Source organism: Uloborus diversus, chromosome 2, assembly GCF_026930045.1.
Source record: "Uloborus diversus isolate 005 chromosome 2, Udiv.v.3.1, whole genome shotgun sequence".
Taxonomy (NCBI): domain Eukaryota; kingdom Metazoa; phylum Arthropoda; class Arachnida; order Araneae; family Uloboridae; genus Uloborus; species Uloborus diversus.
This window is the reverse complement of record NC_072732.1, coordinates 114,472,542-114,498,161: the sequence shown is the minus strand read 5'-3', so window position 1 is coordinate 114,498,161 and position 25,620 is coordinate 114,472,542. Positions and strand designations below refer to the sequence as shown.

Below are 25,620 nucleotides of genomic sequence, written 5' to 3'. Positions count from 1 at the left end.
CATGCTTTAGTTTAATTTCTTCTACTAAAAACTGGGCGATTTCAGTGGCTTCAGCAGTTGGCAATGCTTTAGTAACTGTGAATCGCGTCAAGTAGTCTGTACAAATGACAATCCATCGGTTTCCGTGTCAAGTGACTGGAAAGCGTCCCAGCAAATCTATTCCAATTTCGGCAAATGGTATGTTGGGAGGTTTTATCGGATGAAGTTGTCCCGATGGCAGTTGAGGCGGATATTTCCGTCTTTGGCATTCTTTGCAGTGGGATACATATCGGTGCACGCTTCCATATAACCCCGGCCAATAGTACTTCCTTCTTATTCGGTCGTTTGGTTTGTTTTCGCAAACCCGAGATGCCCGGCGGTCGGGGCATCGTGAAGACTCATCAGGATATCCCGGCGAAGTTGTTTCGGTACTATTAGAAGCAATTGCTGTCCCATAGGATCATAGTTTTTCTTGTACAGGACATTGTTCCTCATTTGATAATTTTGATAATCGTTTCCTTTCTCGAGAGTGTTGATTATGGGTTTCAAGTGCTTATCCTTCAGTTGCTCCGCTCTCCTATAACCAGTAATAGCTGCAAGAGAGAGGATCTCATCACAATTTTCATCTATTCCTTCGAGGAGCGGTTTTCTTGACAAGCAATCAGCATCAAAGTGTTTGCGGCCGCTCTTATAAACGATGTTGATGTCGTACTCCTGCAACCTCAGAACCCAGCGTGCAAGTCTTCCCGATGGATCTTTGACATTGGCTAACTAGCACAGGGAGTGGTGATCCGTCACTACAGTGAATGGTCTTCCAAAGAGATATGGTCTGAACTTACTGATAGCCCAGATAACAGCAAGGCAATCTGGGCCTTGCTGTTCTCCGCCGTAGAGTAATTTTTTCGGCAGCCGTGAGAGATTTTGATGCGTAGGCTATTGGTTTCTCTTTACCATCTTGGATTTGTACTAGTACTGCACCGATGCCATATCCGCTAGCATCAGAATGTATCTTCGTTTCTGCGTTCGGTGAGAAATGACCCAAAACAGGCCCACTGGTCAATAATTTCTTGAGAGTTGAGAAAGACTCCTGTTGCGATCTTCCCCATGAAAATTTTGCATCTTTCTTCAATAAGTCATGCAGTGGCTTTGCGGTATCGGCGAAATCCTTGATAAACCCCCCTGCGATAATAGGAGCATAAACCTAGAAAACTTCAGACATCCTTGACATTTTCTAGAACAGGGAACTTGGTCACGGCAGCTGTCTTTTGGGGGTCAGGAAAGATTCCATGCTGGTCGACTAGATGCCCCAGTATCGTAAGTTTCTTTTTGCCGAAAGCCTATTTGTTGTTCATTTAGTGTTAGACCCACCTCTTGGATACATTTCAAAACTTTCCTCAAACGCAGTCGGTGCTCCTGGAAATTCGGTGCATACACAATAATGTCATTGAGATAGCAGAGGCAGATATTCCACTTGAGGCCCTGCAGTGCTGTGTCCATCATCTGCTCGAATGTAGCGGGAGCATTACACAAACCGAATGGCATGACTTTAAATTCGTTAAGTCCGTCTGGTGTCACAAATGCCATCTTTTCCTTGTCTGCTTTGTCCACTTCTATTTGCCAGTAATCTGACTTTAAATCCATTATAGAGAAAATCTTTGCACCGGCAAGACAATCTAAAGCATCATCAACGCCTGGTAGCGGGTAAACGTCTTTTTTGGTGGTTTTGTTTAGTCTTCTATAGTCGACACAATAGCGATAGTCTCCATTTTTCTTTTTGACAAGAACTACCGGAGCTGACCATGGGCTGCCTGAAGGCTGAATCACGTCTTCTTTTAACATCCGTTGAAATTAATCTTCAATTATGCATCTCCCAGTGGAGGATGTACGATAAGACCTCTGCTTGATTGGAGCGCTGTCACTCGTGTTGATCCTATGCTTTAGGGCTTTGCCTGTAGTCTTTTTCAATTCTCCATTAGGTTGAAAAATGTCACTAAATTCTTCTAGCAAATTCAATAGATCTTCTCTTTCGATAGAAGTCAACTCAGCGTCAGAAAGTTCTTTTAATTTCTCTCGGGTTATCCTCGTCCTGGCCCTGTGTCCCTTAGAGTTTCTTCGACTGTCATCTTTTAGGGAACAAATGACGTCGTTCTCTATTTTTGTTGTGCAGGCTATATTCATACCTTTCGGAATCAGTTGGTTTTGTCGAGAGAAGTTAGTTATCCATACTTTACAGCGACCATTCGCAACTTCTACAATTGATGCTGGGACAGATAGCTCTCTTTCGCACATCAGGAGTTTGCTACCGATAACTAAAGCTTCATCCATATCCAATCAAAGGCTTTTCTTCACTTGCAGCCTCACCTCCTGTATAGGTCGCTTGAATTAGTTTTCCTCGTCGCATCGGCGCGGGGGACAACTGGAACCGCGTAAAGGTGACTGTGATTGTCGGTGGTAAGGGGAACGTCGAGGATACGGCGAATTGCTTCTGAAACTGGTGGTAGTTGGCTGTGCATCACAACTTTGTATAGAGTCGGTATCTGCATCACAACGGGAGTTGAAAGTTCGTGCAGCTCTTGCATATTTGAAAATCTGCCGCCTTTCCTTACAGTACCTCAAAACATGTCCTGGGCGTCCACAATGGTAGCATAGGGGCACATTGTTGTCAGTTCTCCACAGATTTGTCTTGCGAACTAGGGCGGTGTTACTTCTGAATTCTTGGCTTGGCAGCGACCTACCTTGGCCTGATCATCTAGAAGTAGTGTTACGTCGAGAATGAGTATCGTTTCGTTTTGGAGCATTGAGTGGTGCTAAAGCTTCCATAACCTCTTCTCGGACCACAGATGCTATGTCCAATGGTTACTTTTGTTCATAACTCGGGCGGTATTGTGTTTCTGGCAGAATTTTCTTAATCTCTTCCCTTACAATTTCATGCACCAAAGATCTTATGTCACTTACATCTGTTTCTGTCGACAATGTAGAGACAGCAGATAGCCTCTGAAATCTTGGTCGGGTAATACGTCTGCGTTGAAGATTGTGTTTCTGGTAGAATTTTCTTAATCTCTTCCCTTACAATTTCATGCACCAAAGATCTTATGTCACTTATATCTGTTTCTGTCGACAATGTAGAGACAGCAGATAGCCTCTGAAATCTTGGTCGGGTAATACGTCTGCGTGGAAGATTTTCTATTTCACGACATCTTTTACAAATTTGTCGATCGTCTTAAAATCCTGCACTTACAGAATCTGGTATAAGTTCTCCACTATGCCTTTCATTAAATGGGCCAATTTCTCATTTTCTGGCATGGATGGATTAGCCGCCCGGCAGAGAGAAAGCACGTCTTGCATGTATGATTCTGACGATTCACCGTTTTGTTGTGCACGTGTAAGTAGTAGTCGCTCTGCTTCACGTCGTAGATCCTCTGTTCGGCAAAATGCATCGGTCAAAGATTTCTGGAACGTAGTCCAATCGGTAAAAATGTCCTCGTTGTTGTCAAACTACTGACGAGCCGTTCCGGCAAGATAAAATATAACGTTAACCAGGCGCATCTGATCATCCCTATGGTTATAAGTGGTGATTCTTTGAAAGTCCTTCAGTCACTTATTGGCATCTTGTTGATTGTCCCCAGAGAAAATACGGGGTTTCCTCGGGAGCTGGTACGTCAGGATCGGTACTGGCGCAGCACTAACAGGAATGGAACTGTCGTCAAAAGACGATTTCGATTCGGACCCCATTTCATCGGGCATTTTTCTTGGGTCCCTCTTTGTCTCTGGTAATAGACAGAATGCTGAGGAAATTCCTCGAACCCTCCGACTTGTGCGTATCTCTTCCGTTGTAGGGATTGTACTTGGCGCCTCCACCAAACTGTCACGTAGATGAAGATAGCGAAGACAATGTGAAAGCCAAATGAAGCGAATACTCGTTAGTCTCAACTCAAGATCTTTATTCAAAACCATGAATGAACGTCACATCTGCTTATATATAACTTGAGAAAGTGCTGGAACTTTCCAGACTCGGAAAGATATAGAAATTAATAGAACATTCAAGAAAATACAGGAAACAGTAGAAACAAAATTTTAGTAATTTTCACTTTGCGCTAGTCGGGATTTGAACCCGGGTCGCTCGCGTGGGAGGTGAGAATTCTACCACTGAGCCACCGTTATCCACGGATGGAAAGTGCGAACTTCGCTACAATATTAGAGTGCAGATTTGCAAAATCAACACTTATATACAAATCGAGAAACTTTTAAGACAATTCTGTTACAACACATTTTCTGTTACAATGAAATTTTCTTTCAGTAAATTGGAATTCATTGTAACAGGATTTCACTGTACTTAAATTTAATATTAATATTTTTACATGGTGGTTAAAACTAAAATGACAGTACTCAATGGCTCACAGTTCTGGTTTTTACTGTACGATTTAAATAAAATTTCAAGTCTACATTTGTAGATCATGGCACTCTTATTCCGAGCTCAATATTAAAAACTGGTTGTGTAACTAAATACTTAAATCTAATATTTACACTTTTACAATATGGTTAAAATTAAACTGACAGGCTTATAGATCTGGTTCCAAGGGTGCAGAAAATATTTTCAATGCCAACATTTCTCTCAATCCATTTAAAAAATTCCCCAAAATTTTATAATTCAAGCTTCAGATAAAAATTCTGTATCACCGAAGGTACAGAGAATTTTGAAATATACAAATTGCATATTTAAAATCTTTAGATTGAACTTGTAGTTTGTCTAGGTTTAGGTACTTGAAAAGTAAATTAAGGAAATACATGTAAGTTATAATCTAAGTTGTATATCTAATATTTATTAATAAATGCAAATAGATGATAAAAATGCAAAAAAATAAAAGATTTGCAGCTTTACTGCACAATCTGAATACTGAAAGCAACTGCGCTTTACTTTCCGACGGCAGTATATGTTACTGACTACATTTTGAACATGCAATAATTATTCCTTAATGCAAAAAAAAAAAAAAAAAATGTAACAATAAAATTGTACATTGTACTGTTTGGTTCTTATAACCAAAATATTTTAAGCTATCGTAACTAAACATATAATAGTAAACAAAAAGCATGATTACACCAAAGCATAGCTAGTTAAAAGAACTATTTTCCACAAAAAAACCATTGTATTACCATCATCATTCTCCTCTTCATCACTTGAAAGGTCAGGCACAGGACCAGGAGGTATCCCAGGAGCTCTTAAACTACTGGTATATGATTCTGGTTGCTGACTATAATTAAAACAGCACTATTTTATTATTATTATTTATACTCTTTTCAAATTCATAATGCGTTTGAAACATTATAAAATTATTCATCATACAGAAATATTTTGAACAAACACACCAGATGGTTATTGTACATGTCAACTTTAAAATTATACCAAAGAATCTGTTTTATACAAAAAAAAAAAAAAAAGAATAAAACAATGTAGGATTGTGTTTATCTTATGGAAAAAGAAATATTAAATATTAAAACAAAAAAATTAAAGATAAATTATTTTTTCTCTAAAACCTGAATAGTTGTCCTTTAATGAGCTTCTTACAGTAAAATGAATGCTTAATTTTTATTAAACAGTGCATACATTCAATGCCAAACTATCACAGCTTTAAAAGAAATACTAACCGACACTGACAAACATAAAATAAAATAAACAAAGAATTAAAAAAGGTAGCAAACCTGAACACCGGAGTTTTCTTCAATATTGAATGTGGTATTATAGTTGTATCAATTTCAGGCATGATTTCCATTTCACTTGGAAGAGGAATTTGTGAAGTCACTATGATAAAAAATAAGTTAAAGTAAACAGAAATGTTTCAATTTTGCAATTTTCATATATTTATTGTAAATATCTTTGCTTGTTCTTATTATGAAAGATTATTGTTTTTCTGAAAGAATCATTATATTTTAGAATCTATATTTTTCACTGAAAAATATTTTTTCAAGCTATTTCAGTACTTTGATGTTTATATATGTTTTTCAAATGAAAAACTTGCCTTCATTCCATATTAAAGAATATATATAAAAGTACAATAGAACCTTGATTACCCCAGCTAACTGGGACTGTTAGTGCCTCGAATGTCGGAAATCTTGGTTATAAGGCACTGCATATGAAAACTTGTCAGAATCGCGAATTTTTAAAATGCATTAATTAAAAATACAATAGAATGTTTTTATTAGATGAAAATAGTTTTACAGCTAAAAAACTCAAATAGGAAAACAACTTGTAGAAAGTTTTAAAAAATAAATTGATATTTTTTCAATGACAAGTTAACTATTGAAAGATTCGTTTAACAAAGAGAACAAATTTCCAGAAAATATTTTTATTTTTAAATTGAAATTTCATCATTTTATTGAATTAAATGGTTTAAAAACTAAAACATTATTTAAAAAAAATGTTGAACTTCAGAAAAATTAACTTAAAGTGCACTTAATTACAATTAAAAGTCTTTTTTTGCTTTATTTCAAAGATAAAACTAAATGGCTTTAAGCATGCTATTTTTATTATCCGTAAACACCTTCTAGTAACAATTGGGCTTCTACCCACTTTCTTCACAGAATAAACTGTGGAATTATCTCCTTTGTTATCCAACAAAAAGTTTACCTTCGCAATTTTATATTATATTGCATGTTTAAATGATAGTTTCAGAAAGATTTAGCTGAGGTGGAAATCTTTCTAAATTAAAATATGGAAAAGGATTTAAGAATAAACTAAAAATGAAATATTCCGATGGAGTTTAAGAATAACAATAACACACATATTTGAATTTAAGAACTTAAAATTATCAGATTCATCCTAAGTTCAACTTTTAACAATAATTTAGCTATTAGTGGATACAGTAGAACATTATAATTATTATTAGTGGATACAGTTTATTAGATACAGTGGAACCTCGATAATTCGACACGTTATTAAACCGTTAGTTTTTAAACCGTTTAATTTTTTCCCGTCAAGGGAACATGAAAACATGCCGATTTCAGCGGATATCAACTTACTGAGGTGACATCAGTAAGTTGTCACCTCAGGGCTTACTGAGTCACTTACTGAGGTGACATTATTTTAACTCCTAAAGAGTTTCTGTATCACCTACTTACTAATGTTAACGTTCACAATCTAAAAACTAATTGTAGTAAATAGTATTTATTTTCGGTTTCTTTCTTTGAAAAGTACATAATAAAATCACTAATATTACCTGAATACCTTGTGAGGAATAAATACATGATTTTCGAAAAGAAGTGAAAAAGCTTCTTGTAAGTCAGGTCTGTTAAGATAAAAAGTTTTGTCTACAACATATGAGCAGTATGTGCAAAACATGTCATGGTGCCTTCTTTCTCTAGAGCAGCAGTAGGCTTCCCGTCGATCACATTCAACGGGTCGATCTTGAGTCCGTTTTCAGTCGATAGTGACAACATTCTGGATCATGTTTTTTGTCAGGCCAACTTAAATAAAAGTTATTTTCTGGGAAAAAATTGGGCTCAACTTCTTAATCAAAAGTTATTTGATTTCCCTTCCAAACTTTTTTTGAATTGCTGGAAGAACCATAACTTTTAAAATTAATTAAAGCTACTTTTTGCCTTTTGTTCTTGAAAAATCTCCATAAAAGTTACTATATAACTTTATAGAAGTTACTATATAATAGATTACAAATAAAAATTAGTATGGATGTTTCACAAATTTTTAAAGTGGGAAAATGTTTTGAATGGGCTGTTGCCAGTTACCAGAAAGGAGGATCATCCCCCCTCCCCCAACAAGTCAATCTTATTGTTCACCAAACTTAGGAAGTTGATTGGCAGTTAATATATGTTGCCTATTGCTGCTCTAGAGGATTTCCATGGGTACATTTATCCTACCCTTTTAGAATTGTTCTAACAGCACAGAGTGAGTAGACTGGATTGAATTCTCTCGAAATATGAAAGAATGTCGATAACAGAAATTGGACTACAAAAGCAGTTGAATGTCGACTTATAGGGGTTTTGCAAATGTGTGTCGAGTTAGGGAGGTTTCTGCCCACTGAAATTAGCATTGGGCTATCCATAAGAAAAATAAATGTCAAGTTATGGGGGTAGTCAAGCTATCCGTGTGTCGAGTTACCAAAGTTTCTATGTGTACCAAAAATCATTTAAAACATTATTTGATCAAAATTTGGTATTAAAACAAAAAGTAAATCTTTATAAAGAACAAAAGACGGCTCAAAACTTACAAAACAATGGTATTTCTGGGGTGTCAGGTAAAGGGATTTCATCGACTTGCACTTGCTGTGCAATGCGAACAGATTCTAGAGAAGAAAAAAGTTAATATTTTGCATTGAAAAAACAAAACAGTACACTACATCAATTTAAAGAGCTGATAATTACTATTTAAATATATTAACAATTAATTAGTTACCAAAATACTTCACAAGAATCGATCGTTTGGCTTCATATTCTAATTCAAGTTTTTTCAATTCATTGAATCGTTCTCTATCTTCTTTGAACTGCAAGTTATTTAAAAAAAATCAGACAAAGCAACACATAGAAATATTAATACAACTTACAGATTTTTTTTTTTTTTTTTCAAAATGAATTAATCTTTACAATTGTTATAACTTAATAAAAATGGTTATAAATATAATCTGGTGTTTAGTGAATGCTTTCAGTTTTTTAAACATTACCAGTCTGTAGTAAGTAAAAATCTTTTTAAAAAAAATAGATTCATTTTAAAATGTTAAACTCAAGGTTCTTAAAAGGGTCAGTCTCCAAAAAACGTAACTTTTGAATGCAAATATTTTTAAATTTCGAAACTTTTTTTTTTGCATTTTTACATGAATGTTTTCTACTAGAAGTAACCACAAACAATGGCCCAGCTAAGTTACAATTATTTTATTTTACTCATTAATAAAAATAATTATAATGCCTTGTTCATAGAAATAAAAAAAAAACTTTTAATATTTAAAAATCGAGGCTAATTTAATATCAAAGTAGTTATTTTGTTAATTGTGGAAACAATGAGCTATTTTAATTATTAGTGGGAATTTAATATTAAGCTCTCTTAATTAAAGTACGGCTTAATTAGTAGTTATCGTTTTAGTTTAAATGTGTGTTAAAAATAGTATTTAGTAAATTTGATAACATACTGGCAATTTATAATTGTGGTAGAATGCCTAAGATTGATGTATTCAACCTCCATCATTTATTTTCACCTCAAAAATAATGACATTGATATGGTATGTCACGGAGGTGAGGAATTTTCCATTAATATAGGCCTAATGGATACATTTTTCAGGGAAATATATTTTTTCATTGTAGCTACACTCTGCAGAGGTCAAGCACATGAAAACATGTTCACTTCTTTTTTTACATTAATCTACATCTCTGAAATTTGAGTTCACGGAGGTGAGAAGTCAGAATAACCACACTAAGATTTTACAACAAAATCTATAACTCCTAGTTTTTTGACAAAAACCTCACAACTTCAACTATGGCTGAAAATAAACAGGGGGGTTCCCCTGAAAATTTGATGTCATTACTGCCACGTGTTAATGAGGAATGGCATTTTAAGTTTGGGAAATGGAGGTGAGCAATTTTTGTGTGACATGACTACTTATCCTAAAAAAATGAACTAAAATACAATATTAAAAAATTAAATATACTTAAACAATAAGTATTTGAGACACTTGTGAAAGGAATAAGAAATAAATAAATAAATACTTTTAATTAAACAAGTTATTAAGCAACATAAACAACTACACCAGGTGTGTGACATGCCACGGAGGTGAGAATTCACATGTTGTGTACCAAAAATATACTAAAATAAAAATTATTGTTAAAAAAATGTTGGCAGGTTTAAATAGATATATTTTTGATGAAATTAAAAAGCTTTGTTGAATAAATTGTTCCTTAAAGATTTTTCTGCAAAAGGCATGTGACAAAAAAGTTACACTTTTTGAAGAATGACCCATAAGTGTTTGCAGACAATAAAACGTAACAAAGCAAAAAAAAAAAAAAAAAAAAAAAACAGCAACAAAACTCAATAATGAAAGATTTTTTTTTCTTTAATTTTATTTTTAGCTTGGCTTACCATATTTTCTTGGGTTCAAACCCAGATATATTTTTGATGAACTCATTAATACAGTAGTCTGCTTAATAGGATACACTGATATTGATAATAACACCTGACTGATAGCAATAAATGAATCATAAAGTTAGATAAAAATGTACCAATTTATGCTTTTCTTTGAGTTCCATTTTCTCTGCAATACAACTGTTGAACCAATTTTTTTCCCCATCGGGGAGAAAAATTGATTCACAAGTTGCATTGCCAAGAAAAGGGAACGAACTCAATCAATGACCTAACACGGTCTTGCCCGTGAGAGGGTTAATCCTTGTATCCTGAAGAAAGTGATCTATATGATTGCTGAATCTTGGAATCGGGTTTCTGAGAGTACTCTCCGGAAAGTCGTGGAAGAATTTGTGGCCTGCAAATTGTGATTTCTTGGATCACACCTTGAATCAGAAGGAGGTATGAACGAGAATGAAAGAGAAAATAGCACACCTGACAATTTTGTGAACTTGTTCAAAATAATTGATGGTTGCCTAGATGTGGATATCAGTGATGTTAACAACTGGTTAGAAACAGAAAACAATCAAGGTTATACATCACTTACAGATGACGAAATAATCGCATGATGTAGAAATAAAGAAAATGATGATGATCAAGTCAAAAACACAATTATCAGTGATGATAAACCAAAAGTTACGAGCCATCATGAAGCAACATCTCATTTAGAACAATTAATGAGTTACTTTGAGCGTCAGGTGGAGACAACACCCAATGAAATACTTATGCTCAAGTGGCTGCGTGACCCTGCGACCCACAAAAGGTACCGTACTGAACTGTCACAGCAGAATATTACAGACTTTGTAATAACAAAGTAAACATGATTACTGTTAATGAGTAATTCTATGTGTTTCATATAAAGGTGATTTCCAATATGATTTATTTTATTATTTTTTTTTTTCATTCTCTGAATAATCCTGATTTTCAATATTCCGGATTGGGTCCGATTCCAATTAATCCGAATTATCGGGGGAAAACCAAAAAGTGCCGGAAATTTTATGTCACAAAAGTCTTTGTACACTTTATAAAATGTCTATATATTATTGAATAATCTAACTTTTTATTAAGTTATTAATTAGTAGAATATCATAGTGTATTCATAACACCTTTTAAACGTCTTCATTCTTTTTCTTTGCGTAAATTCTGAGTAAGTGTTCAACCACACTTCGAGTCTTACTGTTTCTCGCTCTATTTTCGTTTTAAAGCTGTATTTTCGTAATCAAGCCTATAGATATCTCTAAATACGTTACATTAAGTTCAAATCTGGAGATTGAGGGGGTATTTTCTAAATTTTAGGACAATTTTTGAGGCACTAGACGTAAACGTTAAAAACCGTGTGCTTCATATCGTTATCTTGATAAAAAACAAAGTTGTTTCCAATAACCAAATTTTTGGGTAAGAGTTCAAAATTGGTTTTTAAAATATTTAAAGGAACAGCATGATTCATTATTTAATCGAAAAATTCAAAACTACCAAGTCCTGATGCTGATATGCACCTTCACACTAGAACACCTCCACCGTCGTCATTAACTGATCCAACTAAGTTCTTAAAATTAAGTTCCTAATTTTTTCTTTTACTTACAATTATGCAACAACTTAACCAAAAATGTTAAATTCATTTTTATCTGTAAGTAAGACGTAATTCTAAAACGTTTTGAGGTTATTTAGCCTTGATTTTGCAACGAAAAGCATAAGCTTTCTGTTTTTCGCACGACTAAGAAAATTTCTGCGGGAAGAGGCCCCATTTAATATAGCTAATCAGAGAACTTGGCGAAAAATTTTAGGTGAAAATAAAACGTAAAATTTTTCTTTTAACTCTGTAGAAACTTTTACAGCACTCAAATGTGTATTTTTCATAATTTTTTCAACTTTAAATCTCCGATTACGTTTTGCCAACTTTGCCGGTTGACCTTTTCTTACCTTGTTTTCGGTCCGATTCTTTTGTTTAAAGCATTTTATCAAGTATTCTAATATACAAACAAATAAATTAACTAATTTAGAGTCATTTCAAACCAATTTACCAACACTGTGGGAAAAAAATTCAAATTTTGAATGGTGTTTGCGTTTTTTTTACGAATACCAGCGATTTTATAGCAATAAGCACAATATTAAGGAATAAATAAACAAAAAAATAAAGCCAAATGGCTTATAAGGGTCAACACAATGCAAAAATATTAATAAAACGGCATATGATAATTTTAATCATGAATTTATTCGAAAATATTTGAGTGTACGATGACTTTTGTGGAGTGTTATTTCTCTGTCTCTTCGTTTTCTGACCCATTTCAAAAAGAAGATCCGTCAATATTTTGAAAAAACCAACGAGTTGTATTTAGAATGACATAGGAATGATATGAAAAAATATTGGACTCCATATTCAAATTCAGTTTCGAGTTATTTTGGTTTTACTAAAAAATTTCAAAGTGTACGAACACTTTTGGGAGCCACTGTATGTTGTTTACAGGAGAAAAAAAATGCAATGATTACAGAAAAACATTGTGGCTTCGGTAATGCCCACCAACAACAAGCTCTGATGGCGACTGCCCATGGACAGCAGATGCTAACTTCACTATTTCTGGAGGAAATGACTTGGAAAAAATGGCAAGGTTACTTCAAAAAATAAATAAAATATCCCCAAAGTTTAAACAAATTCTATTTCTTTCCTGTTAAAAAAATTCACGAAAAACACTTAACTTCAAAGTTTAAATTCTGTCAAAGAAACTAAGCATTAAAAATTAGACTCAGTTAGACATACTTACATAGAGTCTCATCACTCTATCCCAGGTTTCTTTCAACTTTTTTCGTTTATCTTTCAGTACTTTTTCATTCAGCAAAGGAGGTGCATTAACATTATACTCTAAAATAAAAAATGTTACAAATGAAAAGTATCAGCAAAAGACAACTAAAAAAACACAATAGTGAGTACACTCACATGTTTTTGTGTGGTCGTTTTTTCTTTCTTTTGGTGATTTTTTTTTTTTTTTTGGTGTGGAATATGAAAATTTCAATCATATTGGATTTCTATAAAACAAGTGGTAAAATTTTCAATTGACAAATGCGATTTTAAACCAGTTTACCACTAGAAAATTCATATAGAGTCAAACTACAAAGGATAACACACCCTGCACAGGAGGCAACATAGTTAAATCAACTTAAGAACAGGTGGTTATTAGGAAGTGTAACCAGGTAGAAATGTGAAGGAATCGTCCGGCATCCTTCACACGACAGTCAACTTTTTAAGCACATGCGCCTCTAACCGATTTTATCCCAATGAGTAGAATCAACTAAAAGGACATGGCCAAAGTATTCTCTCAATACACGAATCAACTTGGTTCAGTTTTAACAGTGTTGTGGAGCAACTGCTTGAATAAATTCGGCTAAGTCAAGTGACGTGAGAAATGAAATTATGTTTCTTATATACCCTTTATTTTTGAGGAAAAAAAAAGTTGATTCAGCTAATTTGCCTCAAACACTATAAATTTGCAACAAAAACCACTAGTCGGCAGTTAACTTTTACGAAAAATTGATTTAACTAACCACCTTGTGTGTAGAAGGCCTAGTGGTTAAAAGTTTTGTATCTGTACTTACAAAATAAGTACCTATGTAAATAAAATATTGAAAAATGTTTACATGTGTATTTTCTAAATCTGATTATAAAAGTTTTGGCGAGATTCCAAGTATCTGCCGTGTGTTTTCTTTCAAAAAAGCAATTCCCTCTTATTTTATAAGGTTTTGAGTTACCTTCATCATGAGACAGTTTTTATGAGATCCCTATTAACCACACAATTTAATTAATTTAGTTTTTTAATTTTGTGGCGAAAACTATTTTTTAAATGTTCCAAATGGATTTTTCGAGTGTTTTTTTTAATGCTGTCCCTATCATGGGTGCAAGTTTGGTGATGTGTTCAAGACGGAAAATATTTTCAGCCCCCCGCCTCAAGCATGCGTGCTTAAGGAAAAATTTATGTGTGTAAATGTTGTAGATTTTAACAATGCCAGTTTTGGAATCTGATTTAAGTTTTAAGCTTTTGACTTTTCTAACAACACAAACTTAGTTTAGATTGTAACATTTAAGCGTTTTGATATTGTAATTCCAAAAACCTAAAAGCCGCCAATAACGGGGACTCTTGGGGGTTTCTCTCCAGAATTTTTTTTCAAATTGAAGTCCAAAAAACGCAATAGTAGGCCATTTCGATAAAGTTTAGGGAAAGAAGGGGTTCAGGGACTCTCTAACATCATTTTTTTCAAACTGATTGCCTCAAAATCACAATATTAGGCGACTTTCAAAAATATTAGGTTGGGGGGGGGGGCTCTGGACTCTCCTCGAAATTGAAGCTTTAAAAACGAAATTGTACTCCATCTTTCATAACGTTTATACGCTTTTTGAATGCATTATCGAAGGGATGGAGTTCAGGAACTCTCCTTCGGCAATATTTCGAAATTGAAGTTCCAAAAGCGCAATTTTAGACGATGTTGGATAGGGCTAAAAGCGTTCGGGGCTCCCCGCCGTTAGTGTTTTGCCAATCGCAAACATTTTTATTGCAGCAATAAAATCGCTTGGGATATAAGATTTTTCACTTTTGCAACATAAATCAATTCTGATCGGAAAGTCTACCCAAGTTAGTGCCAATTTAACCAGAAAAGAAGGAAAGGTGGGGAAGGGTATGGGCGACTAATGATAATAAACTGGCACCATTCCCCCATAGTCTTCATTTGGAAATAAATTATTTCGTAAGATAGCAGGTGGAGAAATTAGCCATAAAAAAAAAACCCACTTCAGTGAAGTAGATACATTTTTTAAACGAGGTATACTTTCCAATATTCATTAATTTAAAAAAATCAATAGGGGAACTGAATCCTCACCCCAGGGAGGGCCGCCGACTCACATCCCTCTTAAATCACTCAAATATAGCCTAAAGTGGCATTTTAAATATTTCAGCTTCGAAAAATTTTCGGAAGAGAACTCCTGAACCCCTTCTTCTGAATTTACCACAAATATCCTAAATTTGAGTTTTAAGAGGCTTCAGTTTCTAATACTTTTTTTTTCTAGGAACAGTACCCCCCTTACCTATATACATGACTTATGACCGCCTAAAAGTTTTAATATTTTAATTTCGGAAACTTTTTGAAAGAAGCTTCCAACTCCCTTCCTCCTTAAGTTATCTAAAGATATCCCAAAACAGAGTTCTTAAAATTTCAGAAACAGAAATATTTCGGGCTGGGCAGCGGAATACCCCAACCCCCCTCTCTTTGTGTTTATTAAAGCAGTATAAGTTTGTGTTTAAGATTTATTTTTCTATTGAAAGAGCAACTCCCCTCCCTACATCACCAAAGACAACCCGAAGTTTTAATACTTCAATTTCGAAAATGTTCCGAGAAAAACCCCCGAATTCCCAAACTCTTAACTCACTCAAAAATAGCCAAATTAACAGTTTAATACTTCAGCATGGAGAAATTTTCAGGGAAGACACCCCCCCCCCCCCCCCCCCCGCCGAACTTCTTCCCCTAAGTTCACTAAATTTGACTTAAATTTGCGATTTCCCCTATTCATCACCGAAATTTAAAAAATTTAAGTTCTAAAACTTATTGAGAGAAGGCCTTCGAATTCCTTCCTTAGTCCCCAAAGATAACCTAAAGCTGAGTTCTGAATACTTCAGCTTCGAATTTTTTTCGGGGAAGGGGTACCCCAAATCCCAAGACGGTCTAAAGTTGCGCTTTTACGACTCCAGTTTCGGAATTTCGCCTAAACAGAGCCCCCTCTCCCTTGACATTGCCAAAGATAGCCTAAAAGTTCTAAGACTTCAATTACAAACACTTTTCGGGAAAGGGTCCCAAATTCCCTTTCTCCAATGAAACTTAAGTATAGCCTCAAACAGTTTTTAATACATCAGCTACAAAACATTTTCCGTTCAGAACACCAAAACCATCTCAGCAATTCACCAAAGATTGCCTAAATTATTAATTTTAAGACTCCAATTTCCGATTTTTTTTAAAAACCTCCCCACACCATTAAAGACAGCCTCAACATTTTTGACTTTTAAATTTTTAAGAGTTTGCAGTGGGAAAATCCCGAACCACTCCTAGCTTCAAAAACGACTTTCAATTCAGTTTTTCGATATTTTATTCTGGATCCCTTGAGTAGCCACCCCCTCCCTCGTTTTAGATTGTCCAAAAATACAAATGTTTTAAGACCTCAGTATCGTGGGCTAATTTGCGGACTCACTCTCTTTGCAAGAGCAGAGTTTTTTCGCAAATTCGTGTTGCCGCCATTTTTCTCTTTTCCTTTTCTTTCTCTCGCCCCCACCCCTCCCCTCATATTTCTATTCTAGCGAGTGTTAGATTGGAAGACATTAGAATTTAGTGATTCCTCAAGTCCAAGAATATTTTACCAGAAACATGTTGAAAATGCAGGAACAGTTGCCCATCGGTGTTTCAAAACAAGCTCGAAAATTTCTCCCGAGTCTTTCCAAAATTCCCATTTTCACTAAAATCTTTAAAGTCCCTGATAGTTCCCGTTTTGCCTGGTGTGTGGACGCGCTATGTTGTGGCGTAAACATTTCACCCGTCAGCAATCACTGTCAATCGGGGGTTTAGATTCAACTCTAAGACAATAAAAAAAAAAAACGAAAGGATGATCGAAAATGAAAAGAGAAAAGGCTAAATTTTCAAATAGAGGACGATTAATTAGATAAATCAGGGAGAATGATAAGCATCGCGGTCTGCAATGCAGTGAGTTGGAAATAATGGAGCGAGTCTAAAAGCCACTCCTTCCAAAAGCACGTTGCAAACAAAACAAGCCCATGGTTGAAAATCGAGAGCGTGTCGATGTAAATTCGTAGTTATGGAACAATTCAGTAATTAAAGCATATTTTTTAAACACTCAATTTTTCTTTTTTAAGTAAAAACTGAAGGAAAGTCATCGAATTTCTTTCCGTCCCGACCTCCGTCTCGGAAATTTTTTCCAGGACGGAAATCCGTCCTGAGACGGAAGGTCTTGCACCCATGGTCCCTATCCACAGCCCAAAAATTTCATTTGAATGTACTAGAGCTGAGGGATGTAGGAATTTATACATTGTGATGCATCTCCAACCTTACATCGCAATGTTACAATGCATCACGATGTACATTTTTTTTTTAAGAGCTTTACTTATAAATGCTAGTTTAAGTTTTACAAAACATATTTAAGACGAAAAAATATAAATATTACTAACAGATTCTAGCACCAGCAATAAATTGTCAAAAGCAGAAAAATATAAAACTAACATTGAAAGTGCAAGATAGCAAAAAATATAACAGACATGCGTTTGGGGATTACAATGAACCTATTACGTAAAGATATGACCTCATGGAAGCAATCTTATATTCTTGCATTTAAAAAGGGGTAACTCGAAGCACCAAAATTTGTGAATGTAATCTTGGTTGTTATTTTGTGATTTAAGCATTGCTGTTTTTTTCTTTGTTTTGGTGCGCGATTATATGATAAACTTTGTCAATACAGTAGAAGACCGTTATAACGCACACCTTGGGACCAGAGCTTTTGCGTTATACAGATTTTTGCATTATTATTAGATCATTTCACAAATTTGGAAACTAATATTCAGAATATATCTATATATTAGCACTTCAGAATGAGTTATCTGCAATGAGTATTAAAGCACCAATATTACAATTAGTCATTCACAAATAAATATGTTTCACAATCATAAGAAAGTGAATTATCCTGCACTTCTGCTAGCTTCATGGTTTGCATAACAGCTGCATTTTCAAGAGCCATCTGATATTTTCTTTTTACTGTGAACACTATTTTTCATTTTAAAACTTTGAATTAAGATGGAAGGATGAAAAATTGTTTTTAATTTGCCTAACAATTTTTCTGTTTGCAAGACAAAACAGTAAGAGTTTTTTAACTTCAAAACCAATTGTTTACTTCTGAAAAGTTGTGCGTGGGGTTTATAGAGAATTGCGTTATATAGGTCGGCGTTATAACAGTCTTCTACTGTATATTTTCCGTTTAGAGCTAAAAAAATTGCATTTCCTGCAAGTTTTGGGGAAAGTAATAGGTTTTTATTTGCTTATCTCCACAACAGAGAAGCCGGAACTTTGTTTGGGAAGGGACGATTTTTTAATTTAACGAATGATACTGAGTTTTACCAAATGATAAATTACGAGCATGAACACAGACATGTATCTAATGAGAAAAAAAAAGTTTTGCAGTGCAGTTTTCATATTTACTGAACCATCGGAAAAAAAAAGTTGACTAAGGACATTTTCGGTAGGTCACGATGACGTCCCATCGGGACGCCCCTGCTTCCACCAGCATTTTGAAACAATTAATACATTAAGATGGCAATGACCATAGACAGGTGTCTGTACATTGGTGCTTGGATTTTTAGTCGGTGCGGTATCAATGCATCGGTTTAGAGAAAAATTCTAAATCAGTTAATGTAGGATGTACACTGGTTTTAGCGATGCATCTGCCAGCCCTAGTATGTACACAAAAACGAAATTGATAACGTATCTTACCCATCTCATCAATTTTTTCCATATCATTAATAAGTTGTAGAGGATCTTTTCCCTTCAAAACAGCAGCACGCACCATCTGTCTCTGTTTTTTATTCTGGAAATTTCAACATCAAATATAAATAATTCTACAAAAGTTATTGTCAAATAGTCTATGGGGGGCATCCATCAATTACGTAAGGATCCCGAGGGGGAGAGGGGTTGAAAAAAATCTCTACATATCCTTACTTTGGCGGGGGGGGGGGGGGGGGTCAAACCCATTCTTACATAATATTTTCCAAGTCGATATTTTATATTTGAAATCGCGCTGTCAAGTGGCTTGACAGGGATTATATTTCATTTATGTCTGGAAAGTAATACATGTATTAGGATGAGCTGTTTTTTATTTGTTTCACAAAGAATGAATAGTCTAAAAATAAAAGAATTGCATTATGTATGACATGTTTTAATTTTTAATTCATATCGCATCATATACAAAAAAATGTCGAAAAATCATTCAGTCTAGATTTCAACTTTTTAGTAAATATGTCTTTGCACAAAAAGGTTTAGTTTAAAAATAATGAATTTCATTTTGATTTCAGTGATGTAAGATTCGTTATTTTGTTATTTTGAAAAATGAAATTGGAATCTTGCATAAGAAAAGGGGGGAGGAGTTTGAAAAATCTTACATACCCTTACATGGGGGGAGGGTCGAAATTTGTCAAAATTATCCTTACGTAATTAATGAATCCTCTATATACAGCAGCACCAATTAGCAATCCAAATCTTTTCAAAGGTCAATTAAACAATAATAATAATTATAAGGACTGCTGCTTTGTAATATGAAATCATTTAAAATGAAATTTACAGTTCCATCTGTAAGTTAATTTTTCTTATTTTAAAAGTACTTAAATTAGCAGTTTACTTTTAAAAATGCATCATACTCTTTGTCTTAGTTATTATTCAATCTACTATTGACTGCTTTTTTGAAGAGCTCTCTAGTATTCTCAAGCTATTACCTTCAGAGTTTATGTTTTCTCCCCTTAATTTTTTCATTAAATAAAATTTCAAATTTGGCTTAAATTTTTCTTCAAATTTTTGTTGAACAAGTTTAAATATGAGAATTATTGAGTTAATCTATTGAAAAAGTATGAAAAACATATTTTTTAATGGATGAAATATTTTCCCAATCCATATTCAAGTTATTTCATGAAATTAATTCAAATTACAGAATATTTTCATTTACAAAAGTTGGAAAGTCAATTTTAACGTAAATACAAAATACTCTCGAAAGACATGTATGTGAAACAAAATTTAAAAACATAATGTTTAAAAAGACATTATGAAAGACAAGATGTAAAACATGTTTCATTTTTAAAAATAGTAAGAATAACAAAACATTAAGCAGTTTTTACCTTTTTCAATTCTCTTTTTCTTGCTTCTTTTCCTAAAATAAAATACTTCTTGGTAAGGAAATTGAAATCTCAAAATTTATAACATTTAAAAAAATGATCACTTTAGAATCATCCTAGAAAACCAAATTTTAAATTAAAAATAATCACAAAAGAAGTTTAAACCAATCACATATTCTATTAAAAAAAGGGGACGGGGCAGGGGGCAAGTGTCATTAATATGGGGAAGGGGGGAGGGTCCGTCTAGGGCAGCGTTTCTTAATTGGTTTGACAAGTGGAATTCTTTTTAATGTCGATTTTCTTCATGGAACCCTTGTTTTTTCTCAACAGTATTATTTAAATACAGTCAAACCTCGATATTTCAAACCTTCTTATCTCGAAACCCTTGATGTCTCGAAACAAAAATTTTCCCCAGCATTTTCTATAAAAACCCTTATGTATTTTCCATAGTTATCTCGAAAAATTTTTTTCGAAACCCTTGATATGTCGAAATTTTTGCACAGAAGCAAGTTTCAATTGTCGTTTTGCTTTGGCAATTTTTGTAGTAAAACCACTTCCAGAGACAATTGCTTAACGTTTTTCATCCCTTTTCTTGGAAATTTTGTGAATAGAGGATTGGCGCAAGATAATAGGGGAGTGTTGGCATGAAAGGTGTGCAGTGTTTTCCCCAGAGTTTAGAATCTTTGTGCATTTCTCTCGAACATGTTGTCCACTTCAGGAAAGGTGTTCGATTTTTCGTCCGTCAATTTTCAAGTGAAAACGGAAAATGCGTTCCTCATTTTCATCATTCAGCTTTTTTAAATCCTACAAAATGGCTGCTGAGAACTTTTTGAATGTGAGGTTACTGGTTAAAGATGAAATTAGAATTTTTAAATTTTTAAGTGAAAAAACCAAGTTGAAATGGTTGTTCATTTCAAAATCTCATTCTGTGCACTTTCGACAATTAGAAAATTTCAAATCTAGTGAAATATTGAAGACTACTTTATCGAGCGTAATTCGAAGTGGTCCCATAGTACATATATAAATGCATACAGCATACGTGTGTGTAAATGTGAGAGTTACTAGAGCAGTTCTCAAAAGGTGGGAACAAAAAAGTTAACTTTGAGCAATTTCAAAAAATTTCGAATTTGATATCAATTTTGCTTTTATTCTATAGTATACATAACTAGAACACAATATATGAACATGAAAAGACAGCAGGTATTTGTAAAAATTGTTAATTAGCAAATTAAATTAGCAGTCTGTAGGTAACACATTTTGGACATTGTTGTCCTGTAGGTAACGGATTTTGGACATCATCATAATGTAAGTTTCACCATTTTTGACACCTGTTAATCTGATTTTTAACTTTTCCAATGAAAATTTTATATACTACTTTTTGAATTTTGCAATTTAATGATAAAGAGGATATTAATGAAGTACTTGAATGGCTATACATACTGCTCTTTACATATAATAAAGTTTTAGAATGATTTTGAAGAAGTTGATGAAAGGTAGAAAAAAGCTTCATGGAAATAATTATACAAACTTGTAGTTTGATTTATTGGGACAAATAAGGAATAAAAATAGAGACAAATACGACATATATATTTTTAAAGGAAAAATAAACAAAATATGCTTTATGAAAGAATAAAAAGTGACATCAGTTTTAATAATGAATTTTTTTCTAATGTCATAAGAATTAAAACAATGTCTAAAAAAAATTATTGAAAAAAGAAATTCGTATTTCTTTTTGGAGATCGTTAAATTATGTTTAAAAGAAAGAAGAGAAAAAAAAATTCTAAAATAATAAAAGCGGTGGGAAAAAAAATTGCTAGCGCAGGTGATAAAGGCGCCAAAACTGGTGCAGCTGACGATTAACTACATTTGTCAAACTGGAATCCCCCTCTGGTAATCTTTAGCTTATCGTATACTGTGTTGTCGCCAACGGAGGTTTGCTTGGCAATTTTCGCGCAAAATGGCTTTCGTTTGATCATAACAAGCCATGTTTCTACTGTAATTTATGTATTGTTCAATGTGTAACGTATTAATTATGCAAAATACCAATGGATTAAAAAAGATAACATCATAATAATCTTTTTTTATTGATGTTAGAAGACAGTGGATTATAAAAAAATTATAAATAAACGGACAGAATTATCGGCGTCAAGATCGTAACGCCATTTGGACATCTCACATGTATGTTTAAGAAAAAATTATTTTTCTTCTAAGATACTGCATAAAAGCTTATGAAAACACTTTTAAACAATTAAAAACTGATTCTGAGGATCGATAAATACCTTTAAAACGAAAACATCATATACTTAGTTCTCAAATAATAGCATTGTAAAGATCGTAACTTTTGGACATGAATCAAATTTCAAACTTACTTTTTTCTAAAATCGTTTACAAAGTAAATAATCTGTCTTTACTTTTGTTACTTTTGTAAAATATTAACAAAAAATTATTCAGTGTAAGATTCATGCTTTTAATTTTTTTTTGAAACGTATGGAAATAATTAAAAAAAAAATTTTTTAATGGTACATTTGCTCAGTTAACGTTTTGGTATGTCCAAAATTGTGCCATTTAGCAAAGAAAATATTTTTTAAGGGCATTTGAAGAGCTTTTTTTCCATAATTTATGTCAATTCTTGTCTCTATACAGCATTATAATTTACCTCAAAAAGTTTTAGAGTTAATTAAAATGAAAGTTATTTGGTGTTGAAGCTTCAAAGTTGAAGTCTGTGTTTGCTCCCACCTTTTGAGAACTGCCCACTAGTATAATTTTTTAAAAACCTTTATAACTCGAAAACTCGATATCTCGAAATTTTTCCTCGTCCCGAGAGATTTGAGATATCAAGGTTTTACTGTACTACATTCTAGGAATGGCTTGTTTTCAATAAAAGTTCTTCAATCTATATCTAAAAAAACATCCTTGACCTAAAACAAGTAATTTCAATATTAACTCCAAATCTCTCTTAACTTCTTTAAACAACTCGTTTCAAGCTAATTTTGAAGTTTTAATTTTAATGATATGAGTGGTATACCTTTTTCTAATCTGGTTTTACAAATGACAGTTGCACTCATATATCAGGTTCAGCATAAAGTTTGTTACTACATTTATTTTTTGTCCACTCATATGTTGAGCACTCACATTAAGTTACACATTAAGGTAAAAGTGCCCAGTGAAATTTCATGACAGTTGAAAACCTCCATTTTTTAAATCTTACCAGAATTTCACTGAATGGCCTTAATTTGAATTTTTAGTGAAAAGAAAGTTCAAATACCTTTTCAATAAAAAAGTTGCATCCTAGAACCAACATAATTCAAAGCCATGTATAGACAATAAATGGGTTTTTAATCCACTCTGGATATTTTCTCAGCCATTCACTCGAAAAATACTCACTAAACAATTAATTCCCACATTCTCTTATTTTTAAGTGACTAATTTGAGCGTTTTGAAAAAAGAAAGAATTGAAATTTCCTGGAACCCTTAGGTGATCTTCATGGAACCCTAGTGTTATGCGGAACACAATTTAAGAAACGCTGGCCTAGGGGAATAGTTGCAGCATTGAAAATTTTCACGAATTGTCAACCCACCATGCTTTTCAATTAATTCTGAGAAGTAAGGATTAAATTGCATGTGCAGCACAATTGATTATAACAACATTTGGAGGACATAGAAATCATGTCTCTGAATGGAAGAAAAAAGTATGTTTCTGACATAAATAACTCTCTTAAAAAATTGAAATGAAAAAAAATCCAGCTGATCATACCAGGAATGCGTACAAGAAAGGCACATTACTATTCTATTTGTGCCAATGTGTTTAATATTTATTAAAGTACAGATATTGTCATTCATCACAACCGAAAAGGTTATTTAATCGACATATTAGACAAAATATTCACCGTAAAAACAGATATAAAAATACAGAGTAAAATGATTAAAACAGCCTAATATTTAAAAGCACGCTAGACATTTTACCACGAAGTTATTTCCATAATATTATCCCATGTTTGTACGAAACTGATCTATTCAAATGAAGCGAAAACTTACTAGCTTGATCAGTGGGATTCATGTATTTCCCACTTTTGGTGGTATTTATAGATCGTCTTCCCATTTTTGATTTTTCTACTTAAATTCTCGATTAGTATTTAGAAAAAGACAACCTTGTGGGACTTCGACTTCGCAAAACAAAAATTTTCACCAAAAAGCCAAGAAAATCCTGCGGATCGCTGGTGTTAGTAGCAGTAGCAGTAAACAGCTTCGCGTATGAAAGTAAGGTTGCGTTCGACGAAACTCACCGGTCGACCGGTAAGTAACCAGTTACAAACCGCAGCATTCTATGATCAACCGGTAACCTCACCGGTTACCATTCTAAGCAGTTGATTGGTTGATTGGAGCACGTGATCATTAGCTGTCACACCGATTAACTAACCGGTCGCTCTCGGTGGAGCTCGTCAAACGCAACCTTTAAGAGTGTCTAGTCGGATTTCACTATTTTGAATGAAATGTTTCATTTTGAAAACATATTGAAACTTGATTGAAGCATCATCTATTATATGAATTTTCAACAATGTATTTTCCATCAAATCTTTTAAATGTCACAAGGAAACGAAAATACTTTTCATGAAAGACTACAGAAAATATATTGGCATCACTTTAGTTTTTCGCTTTGTTTGTTTGTCTGTTTCTTTTTTCTATTTTGTTTGTTGCATTAAATCTAAAATGAGTTTTGTATTAGCGGGTGTTTATGAGGTTATGACAACAGGAATTACCCTGTTTTACATGTTCTGTGTTGTAGCTACAAGTAAAAAAATCAGTTTAAATAGCCTAATTAAATAAAGTCTGTTTTATAAGAGTTTTATTTCTGACGGAATGTTTGTGCAAATGCTTATGAAGCCGTCAGATTTACTTGTAAATTAGTATAAACTGAAAATAAGTGACAAACTCATTAAATAATGTCATATTCAAAATTTTATGGTCTTCATAGCTTTTAGTAATCTATGTTTTTCTGAATGGATTGCTTGCTAACCATTTGTCAAAAAATTGTTTGACATCACTTACGCAAATCATTTTCTACCCAACCTCATACTGTTTACATATGTGTGGTGTTATTTTGTTTATTTATTTATTTTGTTCATTGAAAAAAAAATGCATTTTTGAGACGTGCACATCGTGTACACAAGTAACATTTTGCAACTTAAAACTCTTTAAATTTTTATAAACATAGATGATTACTAAAACTATGGCTAACTTTAATTTAGCATTAATTTAAGAATCCACAATGTTATTTACTGTAATAAAAATTTTATTCTTTTGAAAAGTAAGTGAGTTTGATTGTTAATTGAAAGTTACCTGTACAATTTTAAACTCCTCAAAACCTTAAATGGGATAAAATAAATTTAGCTGTCCCATTTACAATTATAAAACGATTTTCTCATTAGTAAAATTAAAACTTCTTTTACGAATTTTTTAAAAGCAAGTGCCTATTAGAATAAAATCAATTTGGTTCAAGGATCGTAACCACTGAGCCATGTAGTGTTGTATGGAATAAGTGTGATATTGGTGTTATGAAGGAACTCTGCAAAATTCAAGGTTTCAGCTTCATGAGTTCACAGTACAATACTGCGGTTT

General features: G+C 33.4%; 2 protein-coding genes across 2 annotated transcripts in view; one reads left to right on the top strand and one right to left on the bottom strand.

Moving 5' to 3' along the window:
* The window catches only part of LOC129215996 (WW domain-binding protein 11-like), a 40,064-nt gene extending 15,851 nt beyond the window's left edge, over nt 1–24,213 (bottom strand). Inside the window, exons 1-8 of the mRNA XM_054850130.1 lie at nt 24,040–24,213; nt 20,008–20,039; nt 18,617–18,710; nt 12,853–12,950; nt 8,384–8,471; nt 8,199–8,273; nt 5,677–5,776; nt 5,131–5,228 (exon numbers count right to left, since the gene is read on the bottom strand). Of these exons, the coding sequence (XP_054706105.1) occupies nt 5,131–5,228; nt 5,677–5,776; nt 8,199–8,273; nt 8,384–8,471; nt 12,853–12,950; nt 18,617–18,710; nt 20,008–20,039; nt 24,040–24,103 (649 nt within the window). The 5' untranslated portion in view covers nt 24,104–24,213. The remainder of the gene's footprint in view (nt 1–5,130; nt 5,229–5,676; nt 5,777–8,198; nt 8,274–8,383; nt 8,472–12,852; nt 12,951–18,616; nt 18,711–20,007; nt 20,040–24,039) is intronic.
* LOC129215998 (protein FAM89A-like) overlaps nt 1–25,620 on the top strand; it is a 260,114-nt gene that overhangs the window by 176,078 nt on the left and 58,416 nt on the right. The window lies entirely within an intron of this gene.